The sequence below is a fragment of the Canis lupus genome, chromosome 30, assembly GCF_003254725.2.
Source record: "Canis lupus dingo isolate Sandy chromosome 30, ASM325472v2, whole genome shotgun sequence".
Lineage (NCBI taxonomy): Eukaryota > Metazoa > Chordata > Mammalia > Carnivora > Canidae > Canis > Canis lupus.
In genome coordinates, this window is record NC_064272.1 from 10,064,927 (window position 1) to 10,092,113 (window position 27,187).

The following is a 27,187-nucleotide window of genomic DNA, read 5'->3' on the forward strand; positions in this document are numbered from 1 at the left end:
ACACCTATAGGGAATGAGATAAGTTAGCTGCTTATGCACTAGAAATAAAGTACAGTACTTGTCCACTGGATGGAAAACCACTGTGAAAATAGTATAACAGGGCAGCCCGGGTGGCTCAGCGATTTAGTGCCACCTTCAGCCCAGGGCCTGATACTGGAGACTCGGGATTGAGTCCCACGTCCCTGCATGGAGCCTGCTTCTCCCTCTGCCTGTGTCTCTGCCTCTCTCTCTCTCTGTGTCTCTCATGAATACATAAATAAATATCTTTAAAAAAATAGTATAACCAATTACTAGGTTACAGAATCACAAAGAAAATTTAGTCCTATTTTCCAGTCCTATTTTCATCATTTTTATGACAAAAACTATGAACTTTTAAAATGTTATCTGTTTAAATATAAATTTCTGTTTCCTAATGTTTGTCTTGCCAAAGACAGTAAGGTGTAAAATACCTTTACTGAAAGTCTCAAGATATTTAGTAGTAGATCATGACTCTGAAAGAATGCTTTACATTTCTTATCAATTTGTTCAGATACTATTCTATTTAAATCTCATCTTCTTACTTCTCATTTTATTTAATCATAGTACATATAAACCTGTGTATTATCTTTTATCCGTAATTTAAGTCTGACAAGTTTAGATGTAACTCCTAAAATCTGTTTAGGAGGCTGAAGCTGGTATGCAGGAAGGTTTTGTGAAAGAAAACTTAACTTAATTTGAAACATGAAATAGTGTCTTGCTATAAAAATATATTTAAAATATATTTAATTTAAATATATTTAATATATTTAAATGAAGAAAAAGTGGTAGACTCCATTAAAAATAACTGCCAAAAATATATATTGGAAAGGGAAATTGAAACTGTTTTGGACAAGGACATAGAAAAATTACAGTTCTTCCTCTTTTTTAGATAGTGAATCTTATGACTGTAATAAGCAAATATGCTAATCTTAAAACCTAGGCAATTCTTCACTACTACACTATTCTCCCCTCCCCAGCTTCCCTGAGATATAACTGACAAATAATACTCTGTAAATTTAAGGTGTACAACATGTTGATTTGATTGCTACACTGTTCTATAAAAAGCCTTCAATATGGTAGGGAATTTGTCAGTGGCCTTCCCTTCTGACCTCTCAGTTCCCTCCTAATTTGTCTCTCCTAACTACCCCAAATTTCCTTTCCCTTTCCTGATAATCTTTTAGATGACTTGTTTTCCCTTTACTGGACATTTCTGGCTTGATTCTTTTTTGCCTTTTTTCTCTTGATCTTCTAGTGTTGTAAATCTGCCAGCTTTTGAATATAGCTTGCTTCATGCAATACCTTTCAAATATTTTGAGCTTATTCTGCATGTGGTCAATAATGTAAAAAGGGATCGATACAAAAGTTCTTAGACTAAATGGCATCAGGCCACACTAATATTCTGAAATACTAATAGTCCTCCAACAATTCAAACTATTTTAAGCCATCAGGGAAAATGGGAAAAATTTTGGTCAACCAATGTTAATTCTGTTTCTATGAACCCTCCAAAGCAGTCTCTCATAGGCTTTACCAATTGCCTGGACAGTGAAAGCACACGTGCTCCAGGTCATCATGGGGATTCGAGGATCCATTTCATCAGGAGGTACTTTCAGTCCAATTCTATAAATCGTTGTAGCAAAGAGAATGACCATTTCCTTGATGCTATTAGAATATTTTATCCTAAAAATAAAACAAGAAAAATTTATATAGTGATGTAGTAAAAGGGGTTGCCTTCTGAGAAGTCCAATTAGGTATTAAAGTACCAATTTAACTCCTTTGACAAAGTAAACTGCTCTTTATCAAATTAGAGATTACAGCCTCTGAAGATTTATTTATTAAGGGAAAATGGGAAAAGCAGAACTGTATCTTTATAGGTGGAAAAATCTCTCTTACAAAATGGTAATGGCCTATATGACTTTATTTCCTATTAAAGATGCAGTAAATGATCACAGCAGAAAGGATGCAGGTCCAAATTGAGGACTGTCTGCAGAGAAGTAACAAAATTTAGAGGAAACAGATCTGATCTAACAAGTTTTGTGTCTGGAAAAGGGAATAAGAAGGACTTCAGTGGTAACAGGGTATGTCTGTGTGTGTGTGTGTGAGAGAGAAAGAGAGAAAATATACCATGTACTTGGAATGATAATTTCTGGTTTCCTGAACTTTCTTTCCAAAAAAGTATTTTCAATAGCAATGGGATACGTAATATAAACAAGGATCACAACTAAAAAAATGTACATCAGATAATATTTATTAAATAATAACACCTGATTTCAATACATTTTATTTTTCAAAGTGTCTTCACATAAGCATTTTTCCAATAACTTTATGATGTAAGATAAGAGGGTACTATTTAAATTTTACCTACAAGAAAAATGAATTGGGGAAGTGGGTGACTTGAGACCTTTTAGAAGTCAGAGGGCAGGTTAGACAGGATTTAATTAAAGTCTCTTAAATGCTGTTCTTATTGTAGGCAAGACTATAGAGAAGTGGCATTTTTGTTGGTCAAAAACGGTTAATTGTAGGCCTGGTTCACCCTAACACATATTATCCTAATACCTCAAACCACTTAATTTTATTATACAAATAAAACTTCAAGGAGAAAGAAACAAGATAAAAATGGGGCAAAGAAATAATTTTACAAATAAAGCAGGAAGGAAGGAAAGATGGGAGGATGGAAGGATTATTCTTCACTCTTATTTTCACAGCCATTTACAAACTTCTCTTAATTATTTAGGTACTTACGAAGGCTGAATTCCAAAGCTGAGGATAGAATGGAACTCAAAAGTGGAATCGCCCATTCCTTGATCAAATAAAGCTGGAATTGTTGGGTTTTCTCCTTATAAATGAAAAAAAAAAAAAAAAAAGGAAAGAAAAATCATCCGGGTTTAGTGTGACACACAATTTTATAGCTTTTTAAAATTATATATGACCATTTTAGAAAACTTAGAAAGTGTTAATAAGCAATAAATAATCATTCAAAATTTTTCTACCCAAATAACATTTGGGTGATATTCTTCTGTTCTCTATATGAATGTTACACAGAGATTTTTTTTTGAAGGACAAAATCCATAGTACTGTTTTATATCTTGTTTTTTCACCAACAGATCATAAATGTCTTTCCACATCAGTAACTCCCTCTCTATAGTTCCATTTTTAATGGATGTAAAGTATTCTATTAGTAAGGTGGCAAACAGTGAATAAGAGGAGGATCTGGAGCTAAGTTGCCTGGTTTTGCATCCTAGCTCTGTCACTATTACTAAGACCTTGGGTAAATACAAACCTCTTTGTGGTTCCATTTCCTCATTAAATTAGAAATGTTGTTCCCCTATGTAGAACAAGTTATTTTTTTCTGGCTGCTTTTGAGATTTTTTTCCCTTCATCTTTGGTTTTTAGCAGTTTGGGTATGATCTATGTACTTGTGGTTTTCTTTTAGTTTATCTTTGAAATTCACTAAACTTCTCATACATGTAAATTTATGTCTTTCACAAAATTGGTGAAGTTTCCAGCCATTATTTCTTCAAATTTCTTTTTCTGTACCATCCTTCTTCTTTTTGCGACTTGCATGACATAAATAGTTGATTTTTAAAAATTGGGTCTCTAGAGCTATGTTCTCCCCTCCCCCCACTCTGATCATTTTTTTGTCTATTCTTCAGACTGGAGAATTTCCACTGATCTAATTTCAGGTTCACTAACTCTTACCCTTCCCAATTCCATTCTACTATTGCGTCCATCTAGTTAATTTTTATTTCATAGAATATATTTTCAATTCTATTATCTCTATTTGGTTCTTTTTTTTTAATAGTTTCTATTTTTTCTGCTAAGAACTCATTTTTCTATTCATTTACCTTATGTTTATCTAGTTATTTAAAGATTTTATTTAAATTTTTTTAAAGATTTCTATTTATTCATCAATGAGAGAGAGAGAGAGAGAGGCAGAGACACAGGCAGAGGGAGATTCAGGCTCCAGGCAGGGAGCCCAACGTGGGACTCGATCCCGGGTCTCCAGATCACACCCCCAGCTGAAGGCGGCGCGAAACCGCTAAGCCACTGGGGCTGCCCAATGAGGGGCTATTTATGATCCTCTGGCCAGAAAGAGAGCATCTCTCTTGAATTTTTTGCTGCTCATGTCCATTGCAAAGCTCTGTGACTCAGGCTATCCTGAGGTCAAAGCTGGCAAATGAAACAGGAAAAAAACCCAGGAAACTTACTGCCAAACATTCTTTAAATTTGGACTTCCCTCCTCAACTGCCTGCCATTGATTACTTCTCAGAGTCTTTAGATAGTCTTATCTCTCAATTGTAAGGAATATATAAACGAGGTAACAGTTCTAGAATGTTGTTTTGTTATTAATTAACAAAATTAGTAGGAGTAATGGGTAAGGCTTATACTATGTACCATGCACTGTTTTGCTTTACATAGAATAACTCAATCCTTCAATCAGTCAGATAGGTACTATTACTATTTCCTCCTTGCAAATAAGAAAGCTGAGGCAAAGAGAGGTTAAAAAACTCATTCAAGATCACAGAAACAGTAAGCAATGGATTAAAGATTTAACTCCATGCAATGTGACTTTAGATTAACCACTGTCTACACTGCTTGTCAGTATGAAAATTATTTAATCAAGTCAAGCGATTTAAGCCAAACTTAGTCTTGGCTTTGAAAACCTTTATTTCCTGATATTCAACAAATCTGTATTGGCAAACCATATTTTAGAGTAGTAAGTACTCCAGAAAAAATTAAAGACTCTGACACTTAAATTTCACACAGCTAAATATAAAATAATTTTAAGCAAACCTTTGGCATGTTTCATATTATAACCTGATATTCTGGCCAGAACAGTCTGTATCCACTGTGCCAGGGTCAAAAGTTGAGCAAGAGCTTCTGCATTCTCACTGAAAAATGACATTTAAAAATGATTAAGCTATTGGCAGAAAGGCAAACTGAAAAGCTGAACTTATAGAGTATTTCTATGGATAAATGGTTGTATAACAAAGTCAAATTCCTTCAGATTAACTTCTTAGGTACTAGAAACACATGTCTAAAAACGTAGTTTTAACATCATTTATAATAGCCACAATATGGAAGCAAATTAAGTGTCCACTGACAGATGAATGGATAAAGAAGATGTGGTATATACACAACAGGATATTACTCAGCCATTAAAAAGGATAAGATCTTGCCATTTGTGACAACATGGACAGATTCAGAGGGTACCATGCTAAGTGAAGTAAGTCAGACAGAGACAGAAAAGTACCATATGATTTCACTTATATGTGGAATCTAAGAAACGAACAACAAACAAAGCAGAAGGAGACTCAAAAATACAAAGACAAACTGGTGTTGGCTGGGGGCTCGGCAGGGGAATGGGCCAAAAGGGTGAAGGGGAATGGAAAGTATAGGCTTTTAGTTATGGAAAGAAAAGTCATGGAGATGAAGGTACAACATAGGGAAGGAATATAGTCAATGGTATTATAATAGTGTTGTATGGTGCTGGATGGTAGCTACACTTGTGGTCAACAGAGCATAAAACACAGACTTGTCAAATCATTATACTTTATACCTGAAACTAAGGTAACACTGTGTGCCAACTTTATGTCATAAAATAAATAAATAAAAGTAAAAATGCAGTTTGGGGAGGGAGGAGAATTTTAAAAGTACAAGAAATAAGATACAACTCATAGCCCAACACCTAGAACTAACAAATGTCAATAAATGGAATCACCATTCTGATTGCTCAAAACAAAAAGGAGGTGTCATCCCTGATTTCTCAGATTCTCTCACAGCCCACCTTCGAATCCAGCAGCTAATCTGGTTGGTTTTACCTTCTAAATACATCCCAAGCAGATCACTTCTTCCTATTTCCACTGTTACTACTCTAACCCAAGTTACATTATCCCTCACCTGAACTACTTTCATACATTAATTAACTATTTTTCCTGTTTCCACAACAGTGCTTCATTATTATTTATGTATTCATTGTATAACAGTCAGGGGGATCTTTCAATATGTAAACATGATATCATTCCCCTGTTCAAAATACTCCAATGGTTTCCCATCACACATAAAATACTATGTGTTTTAATACTAAAAATCAAATTCTAATTTTTAATCTTACAAGCCCTTTTATGATCTGATTCTTTGCTTGCTCCATTCCAAACATACTGCCTGCCTTTCTGCTGTGCCTCTAATATACTGATATATTCCTACTTCAGGGCATTTGCTCTTTATACTGCCTGTGTTTGGAATTCTCTTCTCTCCCAGAGAATAGCACTACTTGTCCTTCACTTCATTCAGGTCCCTATTCAAATATCATCATCCCAAACAGCAGCGCCCTGATGACTGTGTCTATAATCTCATGTACATGGTCTGTTTCTAGACCTTTACCCTGCTACTTTCGTTTTGTCATAGTATTTCTCACTACTTAACACTTTGTATTCATATGTTAATTGTTGGTCTCTCCTCTCCTTAATACATATTCCATAAGGGCAGGGACTTTACCCAAACTGTTATTAACAATCAACGGAGACTAGACACAATGTTATTAAAAAGGATTATTGAAAGGACAGTCTTGAGTGAAGTCAAAATATATTCATGAACTGTGCTAAAATTCATGTATCTGGACATAAATTTGACCTAAGAATTTTTTCGGTTCTCAGAAAGTATACTATGGTTGGTTATGACCAATATTCTTTAAAAATATCAGTTTATTATTAATTTTGGTTAAGTTTTTTATATGCTCTTAACTTTAACATCTTATAGTCATGTTGATTTTCTAAAAACAAAAGAGGCAAATATATTCAAGTACACAGGTAAGTTCAAGTGCCTAATAAAAATGTTATAATTATATATTTCAAATCTTTTTTTTTTAAGATTTTACTTATTTATTCATGAGAGACACACACAGAGAGAGAGAGAGGCAGAGACACAGGCAGAGGGAGAAGCAGGCTCCACGCAGGAAGCCCGACGTGGGACTCGATCCCAGGTCTCCAGGATCAGGCCCTGGGCCGAAGTCGGTGCTAAATCACTGAGCTACCCGGGCTGCCCCAAACCTTAAGTAACCAATGTGTTACAACACATAACAAGTGTCACAGGGTTCAAAGAGACCTGGGTGTAAGGATTGATCTAACTTTAGAAAATACTGCCTTGAAGCATCCTTTTTGCTTTTTTGTTTTTTTTTTAAGATTTTATTTGAGAGAGAGAGAGAAAAGAGAAAGAATGCACTCAAGAGAGCAAGAGCATGAGAGAGTACAAGCGGGGGTGGGGGGGCAGGGAAGGGCAGAGGGAGAGGGAGAAGCAGACTCCTTGCTGAGCAGGGAGCCCCACTCAGGGCTCAATCCCAGGACCCTGAGATCATGACCTGAGCTGAAAGCAGACACTTAACAACTGAGCTACCCAGGCATCCTTGAAGCATACTAGTCTCTCTCTCTCTCTCTTTTTTAAGATTTTATTTACTTGAGAGAGAGAGAGATCTCATGAGAGAACATGGGCAGGGGGTGGGGGAGGGGGCAGACTCTCCGCTGAGCGGGAAGCCTGATGCGAGGCTTGATCCCAGGACCCAGAGACTGTGACCTGAGCTGAAGGTAGACACTTAACCAACTGAGCCACCCAAGCGCCCCTGAGGCATCCTATTCTTAAAGACATGAAGGGAAACAGGTGCTGAATATTCTTTTAGAGAATCATTTACACATTTAATAATCCTTGCTTGAGAAACCACTGTGTAAAAACGGTTTATACAGGCTAACAAGAGGTTGGAAAAGTCACATAATTTTATTATGATTTGTTTAATTTTCGTCTTCATGTGTATAGTTAAATAAGGTTTTGGTGTCAGGTCTGGGTTCAAATCCTAGGTCTGTCTTGGGACAAGTAAAAACTACTCAGTCTCCAATTCCTTATTATTTAAATAGGAATAACAGTACCTGCTTTTGTTAGACTATTTTGAGTATTAAAAAAAAAAAAGTAACATAGCTTGGTAGAGTGCCTAGAACATATCTATTATTCAAGAGATAAAAGATAAATGTTTTTGATGCCACTTTTTTCCTAGAAGATGACATTCTGAGTAGAAGACAATTTCCTTTTTTTTTTTTTTTTAATTTTTATTTATTCATGAGAGACACACAGAGAGAGAAAGGCAAAGACAAAAGACACAGGCAGAGGGAGAAGCAGGTTCCACACAGGGAGCCCAATGTGGGACTCGATCCCGGGACCCCAGGATCACACTCTGAGCCAAAGGCAGACGCCCAACTGTTGAGCCACCCAGGCATCCCTAGAAGACAATTTCCAAATCAGGTTTTCTAATGACATGGAATAGTAGAAATAGAACAACTATTTACTGACCCTGATTGCCAAGCCCATCACCTCTAAGCCCTTTTGTTGTGGAAACATGTTAAAAGTGTTATCAACAAAATCATTTTCTTTAGCAAAACGTAGGTCAATTATTACAAATTCATTGAGTTTTAAGAAAATAAAATAACAACAATGATACTGTTATCATCATGTACAATACTAACACAACATAGACATTTAAGTGTTATAGTTATCATAACAAATGAATAAATTTGCTGTTAAATTCCATTTACAAATGGTCAGAAAAGTTGAAAAACTTAGTCTAAAACTCAAAAGCTATCCGTGTATCCAAGATACATGACAAATCTAGTGTTTTTTACTTTTATAGTACACATTTTGTCCACATCTCTACAACTAGAAAATTGGATCTTCAGAAAAAATAGAATTAAAATAAATAATATAAAGACCTTTAGAGAAACCAGATTCTAAAAACTCTAATGATGTCAAAGGATTCTATCAAAGAAATGAATATTTTCAGCATCTTTTCTCCTTTTCTGAATGCTAAGGTAGAGATCCAAGTTCTATTGCTTTCATGGCTGTTAGAAAATACACACACAACATACAGATTTGATTTAATGAACATTACAGTTATTTTAGAGACCAAAAATGGGACTTTTCATTGTATTTTAAAGGCAGAATACAAATTATGAAAAGGAAGTATTGCCTTAAATAGCAAAAGAAACCAGGAATCTAATTAAAACAGACACAAATAAAAGGATTAAAGATAGCTTTATAAAAAATTAAGCTAAACATGAATTAAAATATACCTGTTTATCCTTTGAGGTTGCAAAGGAATAATGGGGATCACAGTATTGCACAGAGACTTGCAAAGAGGGCAAAGATATTCTCCACTCTCCAAATCAAAAAGGTCAACATGAATGCGCTGCTGAGAGCTCAGCTGTACAGCTTCAAAATACCTGCAAAATTCCAAGGCACGGGTCCATTCAGAATGATACACTTCTCTAATCCAAGTGACAAAAATCTGGAATTTTTGCCTCAATAAATATATTTAGAATCTACATGCCCCAATACCCAAGTTATAATTACAGCTTATATTCTTTTGGGGGCAAACTGGAAAACTATCAGGGCAGAAACAAATTTAAAATAATTCTACTGAGTCATAACACGGCTCTTAACTGAACAACATGGAAATATAATGTAGACACTACTTCCCTCAGTTTCCTTTGGCCAACTATAGTAGTAAAGGCTGTTACAGGAAACTAATATGTTTTAATAATGCCAAAAGGGTGAAACCTATACAAATGATTTCCTAGGAATTATATTACTGAATTTTTCTCTTCCAGAGGTGGAACTAGAATTTTTTGTCCTATTTTATTTCAAAAAGGTACTTTTCACTGTTTCAGGGAAATTAGATTTTTTAGGAAGAAAGTTTACAGCTTTTACACAAATACTGATCAAGAGCAACTAGCTAGCTTATGGAAAGGAAGTACAAAGGGATAGTGAAAATTTAAACTTGATAACTTTTTACACCCACTTCTAAAGGTGATAATGAGTATCATGCAAACAGAATTAGTAATCAAGAATGCCTTGATTATTTACATAAGGAAAGAAAGAAGACTGAGAAAACATGCCTTTTTTGTGGCTCTTAGTGAACTTCAATTATTCCTAGTTTCTTTCAAGAACATGTCAGAAGGACAACTTACTTCTGCCAGCACACCGCATGCATTACATGACCACAGCTTCCTGTGTAAGTTCCATATGCCAAGTCTGGATCCATGAAGAGTGGGTCCACAGTTTCTGGTACAGGAAGACAAAAGTAGGAGGTATGTATTCATCTCCCCCATGGTCATAAAATGGGGGGAAAAAGAGATTATCAGGTCTAAATTTCTAACCATAAACTTTCTTAGGAATGTCTAACTAAACCGTTATCGTATCATGACAGCAGGAGATATATTCTTCATAGTAAATTAAATTTTTAGAGAAAAATATAAAGCTAGACTTCCAGGTAGGATTTCAAATTAAATGAATTTAATGACAACTTCTATATTTGATTTGCATTTTTATTCTGAACATTAGGTTTAAGTTGCTTTGTCTTGGTTGTTGAAGCAATTTTCTATGATTCAAGCACAATCTGCTTCTGTAATTTTAAGAGTAATTTCAATTGCTGTTTAAGGGATACTTAAGGCATTATAATCTACTGAATAAAAGCAAAGATGAAGTGGCTCAAAATCTGGTTTCATTATGTATAACTCATGGTCTTGGGTAAATTATTTAACTTCTCCATGCCTCAGTTCCTTCATCCATAAATGGAGCCAATATTGGTACCAAATTCATAGACTGGTTGTGAGGATTAAGTGAGTAAAATACACAAAAAAAGCACTTAATCAGTGCTTGATGTATAGTAAGTAGTCAATAAATGCTAGTCTTTTTTAAATCATTATTATTATTATTACAAGAGTATTTTATAAAGCAGCTCTCATGTGATATACAAAAAAATTACCTAATTTGTATTCCTGCCAAGAAAATATTTAATACGAACCTATTCTTGAGGCAACAGACAAATCCACAATGTAAGACACTGTACAAGACAATAGGTCTGCGTTTTTAAAGAAGTTATTATCATGAAAAAAAGGCTATTTTAGGTTAAACTAGACTAAAATAGACATAATAAAAGCAATGCATGAAACATGTCTGCATCCTAAATGAAAAAAAGAAAAGTCTAGCTAAAAAATAAGATATTTTGAGGGCAGCTGGGAAAATCCAAATATGGATTTTATATTGGTGATATACCTAAATTACTCATCTTTTTAAATATTATAATGGTATGATAAAGATATATAATAGATTATCCTCAATTTTAGAAAATGCATGTGGAAAGATTTAGGAATGAAAAGTCATATGCCTGCATCCCACTTTCATAAGGTTCAGCAGAGAAATGGATATAGATAGGCAGATAGAGATAGATTGAGCAATGTGACCAAGTGTAACAAAAATTAAAATAAAAAAATAAAACAAAAGAGCCAACAAGGCATGTTAAGACCTGGAGTCCATTTTACATATGGATAAAAATGTGATCTGACTACATAAAGCTAAATACAGTCTCATTCTCAAACTTCTTTCAATATTTTTTCTAAGTACATAAGTATAAAAAGAAATGCCCAAAAGGATATTTATTAAACAATACATACCCCCTGAGAGTTCTATAGGTTTTCCCCTGTGCTGGGTTAAGGCGGTGGATTTCTGGACACAGGCCGATAATACCATGGCATTATTTTCTATTTTCACCTCTTGTTCTTCTTGGCAGAGGATGCATGTCAGCACCTCCTTTTCAGTAACAGTCGGACCCCGTTTAGGACCCAAAGCAATTCTAGAGTAGTCACTGACTGCTGGGGTGCTACCAAGAGAAACGACCAGAAATGAGGACACAAGTTTTGGTCACTTATTTTTATAACTTGGTAGATTTTAAGTAACTATAGGGCAAGAAGTTTAAGGACAAAAATAGTAAAATAAAAATGGTAACTTAGCAATATTAGCTTAAAATCTTTCCCTTTGATTTTTCTGACTCATCAGTTAATCTGCTTATTAGAAAATACATTTTAAAAAAATATTTTATTCATTTATTCATGAGAGAAACAGAGAGAGAGAGAGAGAGAGAAAGAGGCAGAGACACAGGCAGAGGGAGAAGCAGGCTCCATGCAAGGAGCCTGATGCAGGACCCGATCCCGGGACTCCAGGACCATGCCCCAGGCCAAAGGCAGGCGCCAAACTGCTGAGCCACCCAGGGATCCCCAGAAAATACATTTTGTGCTGCTAAATGCAAAAAAACCCAGATCACAAAGTAGACTGTATAATAATTATAATTTATTATACCAAGAAGCTGAGTTATCTGTTTTTTTCTGATTAGAGAAGTAATGAATGCTTATTAAGAAATTTTGGAAAATCTAGAAAAGTATAAAGAAGAAAATAAAAAGTACATTCACAATCTAGAGATAACCATTTGTATCACTTTCTACTTATGACATTCTTTTTACATAATTAAGATCATATTATATATATAAATTTGAACCCCACTTTATTCACTTAATATCTTAGTTGTTTTCTCAGGTCATTAAAATTTCTTCAGAAACATTGTTTTTAAATGGCTGCACAGTACTCTTACCATATGTGCTGGTAATAGTTTTATACATTCCCTCTTACTAGGTATTTAAGTTTCTATTCTATTTTGGTAGACATTAAAATAAAAACTTGTATCTTAAGATATGATTTAGCAATTCTTAGTATGTACTCAATGTGTATAACAATAATATAATAGCAAATACTTATAAAGCATTAATTACAATCTGGGCAGTGTTTCAAATACTTTATGTGTTAACTCATTTAATCTTTCCAACAATCCTATGAAGTAGGTCCTAATATTATCTTCCATTGTTAGGTCCTTATATTATCTTCCATTGCTAAGATGAAGAAACTGAGGCCTAGCAATAGGAAGAGACTTACCTAATGACTTATCACTATGAAGTTGCAGAACCAGGATTTAACCCATGTGATCTGACTTCACAGGCCACACTCTGACTACTTTGCAATGCTGCCTCTTTACCTGTGCAAGAAGCTCCCTGAAATGTCACAGATCATTCAAGAAACTGGAAATAACTTAAATATTCATCACCAGTGTAAATGAAATTACAGAATACTACGCAGTTTTTAAAAGGTGCAGTTTAAAAAGCTAGGTATGGTACAACTTCATAAGAGGTGTTCAGCAAGACATGGGTTTATTTTTTGGTTATAAGGAGACAGTATTGGAATAAGCAAAGGAGAGGCTGGAGATGCTAACTGTCCCACAATTCATGCAGCATGGAAAAGAATTGCTGCCCAAATGCCAGGATTGAGAAACACTGAGCTTGTTTTGTATGTAAGAACATATAGCACAGATTTCCAAGTGAAAATGACAAATCACAGAATGATACATACATAATGCCACTTATGCAAATAAAACAAAAAACAGAATGATACCATATAATTTCTATAGTTATATATATTTGTATGCAATAACATAGGAGGAGGGCAGAAAGGGGTACTGGATTTAGACCAGTGCTCAAATAGAACTTTAGCTTTAAGTCTAACTTTTGATTTTTAAAAGGAAAATGTGTCAATATAACTGTGTAATTAAAATTTTGTTTTAAAAAATTTAAGAAAATATATTTGTGACTTTGGGATTGGGAATACCTTCTTTAAGATACAAAAAAATTAAAACTCTAAAAGACTAATAAGATAATCTGTCCTTATCAACACCAAAAACTTCTCTATAGCTAAACTTCATAATTAACATTAAATAATTAGGGACAAAAATATGACACAGATGCAACAAAGTTTATTATCCATAATTTTAAAGGACTTCTAAAGATCAATAAAAGCAAAGTATCCAACAGAGATGGGCAAAGAATAATAATAGGTAATTCCCAGAAGACAAAACACAACGGACTAGTGAACAATCATATGAAAAGCTGCTCAACCTAGTACTAACTAGTATTCATGGAATTCAGACTGGCACAGATTTATAATGTTCATTATATCAAATGAACTATTATGATATTATTACTATTATCAGTTCCAAGTACTGATAATAGTAATAAGTATTGGTGAAAATGAAGGAAATAGGAAATCTCCCAGTCCCAATATTAATCTATTTCCCAATATTATTCAATAATTCATGACTTAATTAATTAATAATCAATTCATATATTAGTTCCACCCTTGAGAAGTAATTCTATAATTGTACCAGAAGGTAAATATAAAAAATGTTCTGACACATTGTTTATAATAAGGAGAAATTGGAAAATAAGAGAAAATCAACTTAAATGCTGATAAAGTCTGATAAATATAATATTCAATATTCACGCTATGGACTACTATGCAGTAGTCCTAGGAAATCATGTAGACTTTGCACCACAGATCTATATATAGTGACATGAAAAGATTTAAGACATTGAGTAAAAAAACAATCTGCAGGACAAAAGTTATGGTAAAATAAACTATTAAAAAACATAAAACAAAACTCATTTATGTGTATGTTAGTAAATGCATAGAAAGAGGTATAGTACAAGAGTTATTTATTACCAACAGTTATCTGTGCAGAAAGATCAGGAATGTAGAGGATGCTCAATGGGAATTAACTGTATTATCTGAATTGTTTTCAATGAGAACAACACTTTTATGTATGCAATCAATCAGGCAATAAAAATAAATAATAAAGGCATTAAGGCCATTAATTAACTCAGCACATTTTTGCTTATATCTTCTTGTTTGGATAAATATAAGGTAGTTTCTTTCATTACTTTCTAAAGAGTATGTTGCTAATATGTAATATATTAGAGGGCTGTAACGTCTGTTGTTTAAAGTTTTGTATTAATTTCTAGTTTTATTACTATCATCAGCCAAGGAAACCTTACCTTTGTATCTTTTTTTTAATCTTTAAAGTATATAGTCTTTATTCTTTGAGGTCCTTGCTACCATTCTTAACTTCAGGATTATAGATATATTATGTACAATGTTTCTACTGTTATTGCAAAGGCCCAATTTTCTAAAACTATCCAGAACACACACTGTTTAAAGAGCAATGAGAGCTTGTTTTTTTTTTTTTAAAAAAAGCATAGGAGGTATTTACAATATTTTATTTTAGTTTATTTTTTTAAAAGATGTTATTTATTTATTCATGAGAGACACAGAGAGGGAGAGAGGCAGAGACAAAGGCAGAGGGAGAAGCGGGCTCCATGCAGGGAGCCCGACGTGGAACTCGATCCCGGGTCTCCAGGATCATGCCCTGAGCTGAAGGCGGCGCTAAACCGCTGAGCCACCCGGGCTGCCCCTATTTACAGTATTTTATTTATTTTATTTTATTTATTTATTTTTTTAACAGTATTTTAAATTGGAATGCTTTTAAAAGTATTCTTATTGTGCCTCTTTTTCTCACTGTTATCTATATAACGTCCCACAAAGTGTGAGGCTTACAAGGTTAATTGATTTCCCCGAGAGCACACTGCAGTGGGACCCAGAAAACCAGACTGATTCTCATTTTTTCTTTTTTTTTTTAAAAGATTTTATTTTTATTTATTAATGAGAGACACAGAGCAAGAGGCAGAGAGACAAAGACATAGGTAGAGGGAGAGGCAGGTTCCCCTTGGGGAGCCTGATGTGGGACTTGATCTTGGCACTCTGGGATCATGATTGGAGCCAAAGGCAGGTGCTCAACCACCGGAGCCACCCAGGAGGCCCCGATTCTCATTTTCTAATGTGATCTCCATGACCACAACTATAGATCTTGTCTTCTCTTTAAGAAAAAAAGAGAAACGAATATAAACCTTTTTCAGATAAAGAATTTACTTTTCATTCTGTAATAAATGCAGTCATTTTTACCAGAAATCACAAAAATAATGTGGAGTATCTGAACTGACACATAAATGTACATAAAAAAGAGCCTATGCACATAAAATAACAGAAGTTGATTTCTATTTTTGCCATTCGCATTTTCATCTTTGGTGCATAAAGGCTCTCAACAAAAACTATTGTGCGCTTGAACTACCTATGAACTTACATTCAGTAAGTACCTTAAGAGCTATCACTGTGTCTTTCTTAGTTTAAAGATAGTGTAATTTCTCTTACTGTAAAATATATTTTTGGGAAATTTTATTTAAAATGAGTATGTTGGGGCACCTGGGTGGCTCAGTTGGTTAAGTGTTTGCTTTTGGCTCAGGTCATGACCTCTGGGTTCTGGGATTGAGTCCTGCACTAAGGCTCCCCGTTCAGCAGGTAGTCTGCTTCTCCCTCTCCTTCTCACTCCTCCTGCTTGTGCTCTCTCTCTCTGTCAAACAAATAAATAAAATCTTAAAAAAAAAAATTAAATAAGTCATTTTCCCTCCAAAAACCAGAGTTGCTAATTTCTAGTTTTGCTTAGTTTTTACCTCTCTTCCTCCATAATGGAGTCTTCTTTCCCAGACATTTCTGAGGTGCTATCATACATGAGTTTGTGAGTTTCAATGAAATTTTTCTGTAAGGCAGACATCTGAGCCATGATCTTCTGGCGGTGCAATCTAGCAGCTTCAGCTTTTCTTTTCCGTTCTGCTTTTTCTTTATCATGAGTAATCTGGGTATTAAGAAACCGCAAAAATTAAGATTCATTGTTGAACTTTACATATACTGTTCAGTCAGGTAAAATTTCCTAGAATAAGGGTCTTATAAAATTTGATTACCACTTAAGCCTAGATTCAATCTGATGTCTCAAAACGAGCCTAGAGGCTCCATCATATCATACAACTAATTGCTCTTTTGGTTATTTCAAAAATACTGTAAAAGTCTCAAGTACTTAAATATCCAATAAATTGCCTTTTATATTCAATGCAGGTAGATTAATGAAGTTAAAAGAAAAAAATTTTTAATCATGTCATTTAATCACTGACATTTAATCAATTTTAGCCAACTTGATGATATCTAACAGTTAAGTTTACTACTAGATGCGTTGCTAAGCCTAAGAACTTTAACAATATTACTGAGATATACAGTGTCTTTTTATTGTTTATATCTAACTTAAGTCCAGTGTTTTTTTTTTTTAGGATGGATAGTTAAAAATCACAAGTAATTAAAAAAAAACAAACCCGCAAGTAATAGTATTCTAACAATTTTAAGATTCGAATAAACCTGATTTATTATAATATGGAAATTCATAACCTAAATATTATTGCATTTCATTGAATTAAGATGCCATTATTTATGTTCCACTAAGAAAAGAGTGCTGATTAAATTATAAGAAGTCATTAATTACAGGATATATCTCAATTTCAGATATTAAAATATTTTAAAAATTAATAAAATACAGCATTTCCAGTAGAGCTCCACTGTACACTAATTTCCTCTACTTTTATAAAATACATATATTATACTGGACAAGTGATGCCAAATACCACTAATCCCTGTGGTAGAGAAACACAACAAACAAAAGAAGATGAAAATCTCATAAACTTTACAACAAACAGGTTCCTTCTAACAAAAAAGCAACAGCTCTAAAGTTCAAAGACAGGGAAGAACATCACCATTATTATAATGCCTTTACCTCATCATTCTTAATAGATTCTGATCCTGATGTAGTGGCTACAATTAAACAAGATTTTTCTCTTAATCGTTTCACTGTGTCAAACATCTATAAGAAACAGATGAAATGTTAAAAGATTTGATAACACTGACCAGAAACAGAAAAATTCACTAATTTGATTTTGTCATCATGCCACCAAATGTCTTGAGTTAAACTTGACATATATACACATACACAAATACTTACGTGTATAAATATTTTTATGTATAGCTAAAGTATATAAAAAGTGACTTCTGACTGTGACAAACACGCCCCTCAGTTATTAGCAATACAGTTAAAGAGGAGGTTGCAGGTAGCAAAGTCAGCTGATTCCATCTGCAGGTATGAGCATACCTCTGCTTTTGCCAGGGGAAAATTTTTTTTTAGTTTAAAATAACATTTTTAGTGCAAAGACATGTAAAGACAAAAATACAAGATGGAAAGTAAAATCCTCTCTTCTTCATGCCAGCCCTCTTCCCCAAAATTAACTAAATTAAAGATTACTAGGGGGTGCCTGGTGGCTCAGTTGGTTAAGCCTCCAACTCGACTTGGCTCAGGTCATGATCTTAAGGTCGTAAGACTGAGCCCCATGTTGGGCTCCACTGTGGGTGTGGAGTCTGCTTAAGATTCTCTCTCTTTCTCTCTCCCCCTTTGCCCTTCCCCTGCCTTCTAAAAAAGGAAAAAGGTTATTAGTATTTTTTGTAGAAAAAAATTATCAGAATACATATTTCCCTATATTTATATATTATCAAAAGTAACCTTACCATATACACCATTTCCTATCTTTTTCACTTAAACATTAATCTGTGGAGATATTTCCACAATAGCTTATAGATCATTCTCATTCTCTCTCTCTCTCTCATGAATAAATAAATAAAAGTTTAAAAAAATAAATAAAGTAAGTGAGCATGAGCAGAGGGGGAAGTGGGAGAGGGACAGAGAATCTAAAGCAGATTCTGTATTGAGTGCAGAGCATGACATAGGACTCAGTCTCACAACCCTGAGCCAAAACCAAGAGTTGGATGCTTAACCAACTATGCCACTCAGTCACCCCAAAAGAGGCCTTTCCTGATTACCCATATGAAGTCACCCTCTATTCATCTACTGAATTATCCTTTTCTTGTTCACTACCTGTACCTCAACTAGTGTATGCTTCAGGATAGTAAGCATTTTATCTGTGTTGTCTAGAAATGACCATGGCACATGAAAGGCATTCAAAAGATACTGACTAAATAATGACACAAATGAATAAATCTTAATTTAGCAAAACAAAACAAAACAAAAAAACACCTTCCACTAAAACATGAAAAAATATGAGTGACTATGAAATCTGTACTAAATGATTTTACAACCGGAGACTAGTGGCTTAACATTACAGGCAGAGGATTATTTAATACTTAAACCAAGATATGATCAATTTATTTATCAAATTTACCTGGAGTATCCATGTTATCATGTCCTTTTGGCCTTCTAACTGAGGAATTCCTTTGAGTTTTTCCAAAAGCATTTGTATATTCTGAGCATTCATGGCTGAACTTCCCAATCCTTTTTTAAAACACAGAAGTTACAAAAAACCTTTATAGTTATATATAAATTATAATCTGTAATTAGTGTTATTCACATTAATAACCAAAGTTCACAAACACTCCCTTAATTGCAATTTTTCAACAGAACAATCAGCAAAGACATAAAGCACTCAGTACTAAATTAGACAACTTGAAAAACTTGAATAATTTTTTGAATTCTTATTTCTTTTTTTTTTTTTTTTTTTTTATTTATTTACTTATGATAGTCACAGAGAGAGAGAGAGAGGCAGAGACACAGGCAGAGGGAGAAGCAGGCTCCATGCAGCGGGAGCCCGACGTGGGATTCGATCCTGGGTCTCCAGGATCGCGCCCTGGGCCAAAGGCAGGCGCTAAACCGCTGCGCCACCCAGGGATCCCAATTTTTTGAATTCTTAATACATTTTTCACTGGGGCTGCTAAGTGAAAGCTACCTTCTACCTTCAATGATCGGTCTCTGGTCTTTCCTATACTTGGCTCACTGTCTAGTAAAAGTGGTTAATGAGAACAAAAGCTCCCAAAAATATAAAAGTGGGGGTGGTTTATATCCATAAACTGAGTAGGTTTACAATGTCTTCAAGGAGCTAAAAATACAGTTTGTATGTCTTTTTCCTATTGGTCTCATAATCAATGTCCCTGGAGTATGCTTTGATGAAACTATCTTAATCTAATAAATAAATCTTCATAGAAATCTAATCTCAACCTATCCTGTTCAGCCAAGAAAAAAGTATAAGACAAACATATTATCATTCACTCAGATGTGTACAATCATTTTACACTCAGGGACATTAATATCGTATGTAGATGGGTAGTATGAATGTTATGGATGATGAAACAGCAAATATCTGTAATACTGAGACAATTAAAGTAAGAACCATCAGTATCCATTGGAAGAAAGACAGTCTCTTCAATAAATGGTGCTGGGAAAATTGGACATCCACATGCAGAAGAATGAAACTAGACCACTCTCTTTCACCATACACAAAGATAAACTCAAAATGGATGAAAGATCTAAATGTGAGACAAGATTCCATCAAAATCCTAGAGAAGAACACAGGCAACACCCTTTTTGAACTCGGCCATAGTAACTTCTTGCAAGATACATCCACGAAGGCAAAAGAAACAAAAGCAAAAATGAACTATTGGGACTTCATCAAGATAAGAAGCTTTTGCACAGCAAAGGATACAGTCAACAAAACTCAAAGACAACCTACAGAATGGGAGAAGATATTTGCAAATGACATATCAGACAAAGGGCTAGTTTCCAAGATCTATAAAGAACTTATTAAACTCAACACCAAAGAAACAAACAATCCAATCATGAAATGGGCAAAAGACATGAACAGAAATCTCACAGAGGAAGACATAGACATGGCCAACATGCATATGAGAAAATGCTCTGCATCACTTGCCATCAGGGAAATACAAATCAAAACCACAATGAGATACCACCTCACACCAGTGAGAATGGGGAAAATTAACAAGGCAGGAAACAACAAATGTTGGAGAGGATGCGGAGAAAAGGGAACCCTCTTACACTGTTGGTGGGAATGTGAACTGGTGCAGCCACTCTGGAAAACTGTGTGGAGGTTCCTCAAACAGTTAAAAATATACCTGCCCTACGACCCAGCAATTGCACTGTTGGGGATTTACCCCAAAGATACAAATGCAATGAAACGCCGGGACACCTGCACCCCGATGTTTCTAGCAGCAATGGCCACGATAGCCAAACTGTGGAAGGAGCCTCGGTGTCCAACGAAAGATGAATGGATAAAGAAGATGTGGTTTATGTATACAATGGAATATTACTCAGCTATTAGAAATGACAAATACCCACCATTTGCTTCAACGTGGATGGAACTGGAGGGTATTATGCTGAGTGAAGTAAGTCAGTTGGAGAAGGACAAACATTATATGTTCTCATTCATTTGGGGAATATAAATAATAGTGAAAGGGAAAATAAGGGAAGGGAGAAGAAATGTGTGGGAAATATCAGAAAGGGAGACAGAACGTAAAGACTGCTAACTCTGGGAAACGAACTAGGGGTGGTAGAAGGGGAGGAGGGCGGGGGGTGGGAGTGAATGGGTGACGGGCACTGGGTGTTATTCTGTATGTTAGTAAATTGAACACCAATAAAAAAAAAAAAATAAAGTAAGAACCATCAATGTATGCATCCCCCACTCAAAAAAGGAGGGGGAATCATGCAGTAAAAAGATTTTAGTAGGGGATTAAAAACATATTTTTATTGTTGAACACATTAGTTAAGAACTAAAGATGCTAGGAAAAGTCTTAACTTCAGAATTGTCTATGCTTTAAGAAGTGGCAGATTAACACTCTGTAAGAGCTGAACTTTCACTTACAAATTGGTAATTAGCTGAAACTATGCTGAAAATCAATACTAAAACGTACTTGAAGCCTTATGGTAAAAGTCAAATGTCACTTCTTCTTCAGGAGCTTTTTGAAGCTGTTGCTTTTCTTCTAGTAAACCCAATGCCAGAAGATGAAATGCCTGAAAGAGGAATATGAAAAGATTTATAACACTGTGCTTCCTCAGGTAAATATACTTTATTTTATTATTTTTTAAAGATTTTATTTATTTATTCATGATAGACAAAGAGAGAGAGAGAGAGAGGCAGAGACACAGGCAGAGGGAGAAGCAGGCTCCATGCCGGGAGCCCGACATGGGACCCGATCCCGGGACTCCAGGATTGTGCCCTGCACCAAAGGCAGGCCCTAAACTGCTGAGCCACCCAGGGATCCCCTATACCTTTTTTTTTTTTTTTAAAGATTTTATTTATTTGACAGAGAGACACGGAGAGAACACAAGTAGGGGGAGTGGCAGAAGAGGGAGAGGGAGAAGCAGGCTCCCTGCTGATCTGAGAGCTCGAAATGGGGCTTGATCTCAGGACCCTGGGATCATGGCCTGAGCTGCAGACTTAATGGACAAAGCCACCCACGCACCCCAGGTACATTTATTTTATTTTATTATTTTATTTTATTATAAGATTTTATTTATTTATTCATGAGAGACACAGAGAGAGAGAGAAAGAGAGGCAAGGACACAGGCAGAGGGAGAAGCAGACTCCACACAGGGAGCCCGATGCAGGACCTGATCCTGGGCCAAAGACGGCGCTAAACCACTGGGGCTGCCCTATTTTAAATGAAGGTAAAAAATAAGCAATCTGACCGGTAAAAAAGGGGAAAAGATTATGAACAAGAAGTTTACAGAAAGAGAAAGGAGGGATCCCTGGGTGGCGCAGCAGATTGGCGCCTGCCTTTGTTTGGCCCAGGGCGCGATCCTCGAGACCCGGAATCGAGTCCCACGTCAGGCTCCCAGTGCATGGAGCCTGCTTCTCCCTCTGCCTGTGTCTCTGCCTCTCTCTCTCTCTCTCTCTCTCTCTCTCTCTGCGTGACTATCATAAATAAAAATTAAAAAAAAAAAAAGAGGAGAAATACACATATGAAAAATATTCGTCACTTAAAATTAAAGAAATGTGAACTGAAACAAGATCATCCTGTTTTTCACCTATTAGAGTGGCAAAAATTTTAGAGTTTAATACAATACAGAGCTGGCTGAGGTGCTGGGAAATAGGCACTTTTCACTATATTGGTATGGCAAAGTAAACTGGTGTAGTAACATTTTTGAAGGCCAATTTGACAATATTTATCAAAAACATAAAGAACAAACCTAGTACAATGTACTCAAGCATGCAAAGATATTTGTACAAGGATATTCATTTCAGTGTTGTCATACAGAGACCTAAAAACACCCTAAATAAAAACACCCTAAATATTTATTAATAGGAGACTGGTTAAATGCACTATACATATCCATACAATGGAATATACATCTATCGAGAACAAGATAGTTCCATTTGTGCTAATGTGGAAGATACATGATTTCCAGAAGATACAAACTTTGAACAGCGCTTATCTCCTAGGTAGGACACTAGGAGATAGGGGAAGAAATTTTAACTTTTGATTTCAACTATATCTCCATGGTTTGAAATTTTTTACTAATGTATTTACCACTGTTAGGACAAAAACTGAGATACACATATAGTATGACAGCATTTAGAGCCTCCAAACCAAAAAAGCCAAGGAAGAAAGAAAATCAATTAAATTAATTATATTTTAAAATAAATTAAATAAATACCCAGTTACAGCTACCAAAGGGTAACACTACTAAGGAATTTATCAATAAATATCAAGAAAAAATAGCCACTTCAACTTAATGAGCTAATTCTCATAAAAACTCTATGAAATAATTTCCCCACTTACTAATGGGGAAATTATTCTTTGCTTTTAAATAGGAATCGGGGTAACCTAAGATTCAAGTCTATCTTCCAAGTCTTTATATTTTTCATAATACAAGTGAAATAAATATAGAAAATTATGATGCAATAAGAATACACCAATTTATTATTTGCAGGAAGAAAGGCTTTTATTTCCCCCCAATATAAATGGTTCTCAAGAGTAAGGATACTAAAAACATGAGAGTGTATGACTGAGAAAGTCTTTGCCACATCTAAGGTGTTTTTTTTTTTAAGATTTTATTTATTCATGAGAGACACACAGGGAGAGGGAGAGAGAGACAGAGAGAGACAGAGACAGAGACAGAGACACAGGCAGAGGGAGAAGCAGGCTCCATGCAGGGAGCCCGACATGGGACTCGATCCCGGGTCTCCAGGATCAGGCCCTGAGCTGAAGGCGGCGCTAAACCGCTGAGCCACCCAGGCTGCCCTCTAAAGTGTTTTTAATGACCCTTAGGTCTCAGGTGCTCTAGTGTGGTTCTGAATGACAATGTTAGACCAAAGATCTTCTCCTTGGTTCCTCACAAACTCTATGAAGTAGAGACAATATTGGAAGTAGAAAAAAATATTTCAAGTATACATACCATCTGAAGCATCCCTTCAGTCCACAAGTTAGAATCTGTGTCAATTGCCCGCTCAAATATGGTCCTGAGAATGTACATCATGATATCACAATTGAGAAGGTTAACCACTTTGCTGAAAGCAGGGCAGAATTCAGGAGGTGGTGGTGGTGGTAATGCTATAGTAAGTGGGAGATGTATAGGAGAAGAAACAAAGAAGTACATTTTTATTTGGGTTATCCTACACGCCAAATTGTGTATATCAAAATCATATATTACATTCAAAACACCACCTGTTTTCTGTTACCTTTAAAGCACCGAATACATCAATGTCACGGGAAATATAAGTCACTATATCAATCACCCGAAATAAACTCTATTTGTTATAAACTTAAATGTTCTATCACCATTGATAAATAAGCCATATCTTAATATAAGGACAAGAATTAAAGGGTTCTTTGCACTTCCATTAGTTGCCCACTCTTAAAAAACAACAAAAACAAAAATGAAGAACACTGTATGCTCTGCTGATACAAAACCACAGAAAATACTCAAAATGAGTCAATTCAGGGGCACATGGGTGGCTCAGTCAGTTAAGTGTCTGATTCTTGATTTTGGCTCAAGTCATGATCTCAGGGTCATGAAACTGAGGCTTGCGTGGGGCTCTGTGCTTGGAGCGGAGTCTACTTGTCTCTCCCCCCCACCTCTGTCCCTTCCCCTATTCGCTCGCTCTCAAAATAAATAAAATCTTAAAAAATGAGTCAATTCAGAATCTCACTTTTTACCTTCATCTTTGTTTTCTTGTTTTCTCCTTTTTTTCTGCATATGTTCTGCCTATGTATATAGAAAAAAAAGTATCTTTAAATATACTGCTTGGCAAGCATGAAACAAATGGAATACTTTGAAGCAGGCAGGAAAGATCACTGAGCCTACCAAAATACATACTATATACTATGTATGTAATCAAAATGTTACCTTGTGCCAGAAATAAAATGACTGTCCAAGGAAAAGCCACTGCAAATCAGATGAGTAACATACCTCCTCAAGATTTTATTCCCCATTCTTTCAGTCAATAATACTCATTTAGTGCCTACTAGATTCAGGGTCTTGTACTATGGGCTGGAAATTATTGATTCATATTTGTAAGGACAAGTCCAGACTTTACCCTAAGTTATCAAACTTAATGTTACCCTTAATGTGACAAATAGACATTATGTACCTACCCACTGATGTGATACAATATATTACCTATATAATGTTCTTGCCCCAAAAAGTTTACCTTGAATCTAACCATGAGAATACAATCAGGCACATCCTGAGTGTAGGATATTCTAAAAGATCACTAGTCTGTACTCTACAGAAATGGCAATATTATGAAAGACAAAAAAGGCAAAAGATTATCTTAAAAGAGATTATAGACACATGACACCAAATAAGGTACAGCATTCTAGATGGAATCTTCCTCCTCATAAGTAATAAAGGATCTTTTTGGTAAATTAGAAAAATTTAAATATTGCCTGTATACTAGATAACATTACTGATTCAATTTTAATTTCTTGGGTGAGATAATGGCCTCTATTAGTGAGAACCAGTCTGATTTTCTGTAGAGTTAGAAACCATAAAGCACTTTAGGCTTAATTACTGAAGATGATATCTTTTCCTACCTTGCTATGCTGTGTTTTGGAATAATGATAAAAGTACATATTGAAGTCTTTCAATGATTCATCTTTCAGTTCATAAACTCCATGGCCTGACACACCTGGTTTCCTAAATAGAAAATACAGAGATGAACAGCAGTGTTTTTGTAGGATACAATCCTGACAAAACAAAAACCTAAAAATTAATCAAAACGTCAAAATCTAAAACAAATATAGTCATTTATTAGCTTGCTTAAACTGAAATGACTAATTTCATTCCAACAGTAAAACTAAAAACCTACGTTGCAGACTCAAAGTCCTGATAACAGCCAAGTTGTGTTTCATAATTCAGAAATTTTTAAAAAAAATATTTTATTTATTTATTCATGAGAGACACAGAGAGAGAGGCAGAGACCTAGGTGGAGGGAGAAGCAGGCTCCTCTAAGGAGCCTGATGTGGGATTCAATCCCCAGACCCTGGGATCACAACCTGAGCCAAAGGCAGATGCTCAACCACTGAGCCACCCAGGAGTCCCCATAATTAAGAAATTTAAGTAAATCTGAGGAAGTTGATTTTCTACTACACTGACCTAATCTCATGCCCTACTTAATTTGCTAAGGCTTTCTAAAATGGTAGTGAGATGTCAAATTGTAGATGAAAATACAGTGTTGGGGCAGTGGGTAGATCAGCTGGTTAAGTGTCTGACTCTTGATTTTGGCTCAGGTTATGATCTCAGGGTCCTGAGATTGAGCCTCGAGTCCAGCTTGTGCTCAGCGGGGAGTCTGCTTGAGATTCTCTCTCTCCCTCTGTCCCCCACTACGATCTTTTTCTATAAAATAAATAAATAAATCTTTAAAAAAAAGTGTTGAATCCTTTACATAGCACTATAAGGAAAAGCATCAAAGCCAAAAGGAATACATCATATTTGTTCAGCACATTAAATAGCTTTTGGTTTCTATTGAATTTTAAGTGAAATATGTTATTAAGTATTATTAAACCATAAAAAAAGCTATATCCAATTTTAAAAGTTACTTAAAACTAGTAATTTATTTATAGATATAATATAAAACGTAGAAATTTACTACCAATAGAAAGTTTTTTAATTTCAAGAATTAATACACTTAAAATCTTATTTCCATTTCATGTATCTTATAGAATCCATTACAAAATCTCCCATTCAGTATACTGCCTTTTTGTTTGTTGTTTCTTTCATTGTGCAAAAGATTTTTATTTTAATGTTGTCCCAATAGCTTATTTTTGCTTTCGTTTCACTTGTCATCTTAGGAGACATATTTAGAAAAATGTTGCTATGGCTGATGTCAGAGAAATTACTGCCTGTGTTCTGTTTTATGATTTTTTATGGCTTCAGGTCTCACATTAGAGTTTTTAATCCATGCTGGGTTTATTTTTGAGTATGGTATTAATAAGTAGTCCAGTTTTATCTTTTACATGGAGTTGTCCAGTTTTTTCCCCAATACCATGTACTGAGGAGATTGCATTTTCCCTATTGTATATTCTTGCCTCCTTTCTCATAGTTTAATTGACCATATAATCATGGGTTTACTTCTGGGCTTTTTGTTCCACTGATCTATATACCTGTTTTTGTGCAACTAGCATACTGTGTTTTTTATAATTATTATTTTAATTGTTATATTAACTTCAGGGGTAAAATATAATG

The 27,187-nt window shown here is 35.0% G+C and overlaps 1 protein-coding gene across 7 annotated transcripts in view; it reads right to left on the reverse strand.

The window, feature by feature from the left end:
* UBR1 (ubiquitin protein ligase E3 component n-recognin 1) overlaps nucleotides 1-27,187 on the reverse strand; it is a 139,496-nt gene that overhangs the window by 31,351 nt on the left and 80,958 nt on the right. For all 7 annotated transcript variants that reach the window (XR_007407376.1, XM_035709130.2, XM_025473034.3 and 4 more), the window contains 13 exons: nucleotides 25,537-25,639; nucleotides 24,658-24,706; nucleotides 23,897-24,051; nucleotides 21,409-21,508; nucleotides 18,873-18,982; nucleotides 17,420-17,506; nucleotides 16,275-16,456; nucleotides 11,508-11,713; nucleotides 10,023-10,116; nucleotides 9,126-9,275; nucleotides 4,810-4,907; nucleotides 2,758-2,851; nucleotides 1,547-1,695 (listed from right to left, as the gene is read on the reverse strand). Coding sequence is in view for 6 of the 7 variants with exons in the window: in XM_035709130.2 (XP_035565023.1) it covers nucleotides 1,547-1,695; nucleotides 2,758-2,851; nucleotides 4,810-4,907; nucleotides 9,126-9,275; nucleotides 10,023-10,116; nucleotides 11,508-11,713; nucleotides 16,275-16,456; nucleotides 17,420-17,506; nucleotides 18,873-18,982; nucleotides 21,409-21,508; nucleotides 23,897-24,051; nucleotides 24,658-24,706; nucleotides 25,537-25,639 (1,577 nt within the window). In the remaining variant the exon portion in view is untranslated. The remainder of the gene's footprint in view (nucleotides 1-1,546; nucleotides 1,696-2,757; nucleotides 2,852-4,809; nucleotides 4,908-9,125; nucleotides 9,276-10,022; nucleotides 10,117-11,507; nucleotides 11,714-16,274; nucleotides 16,457-17,419; nucleotides 17,507-18,872; nucleotides 18,983-21,408; nucleotides 21,509-23,896; nucleotides 24,052-24,657; nucleotides 24,707-25,536; nucleotides 25,640-27,187) is intronic.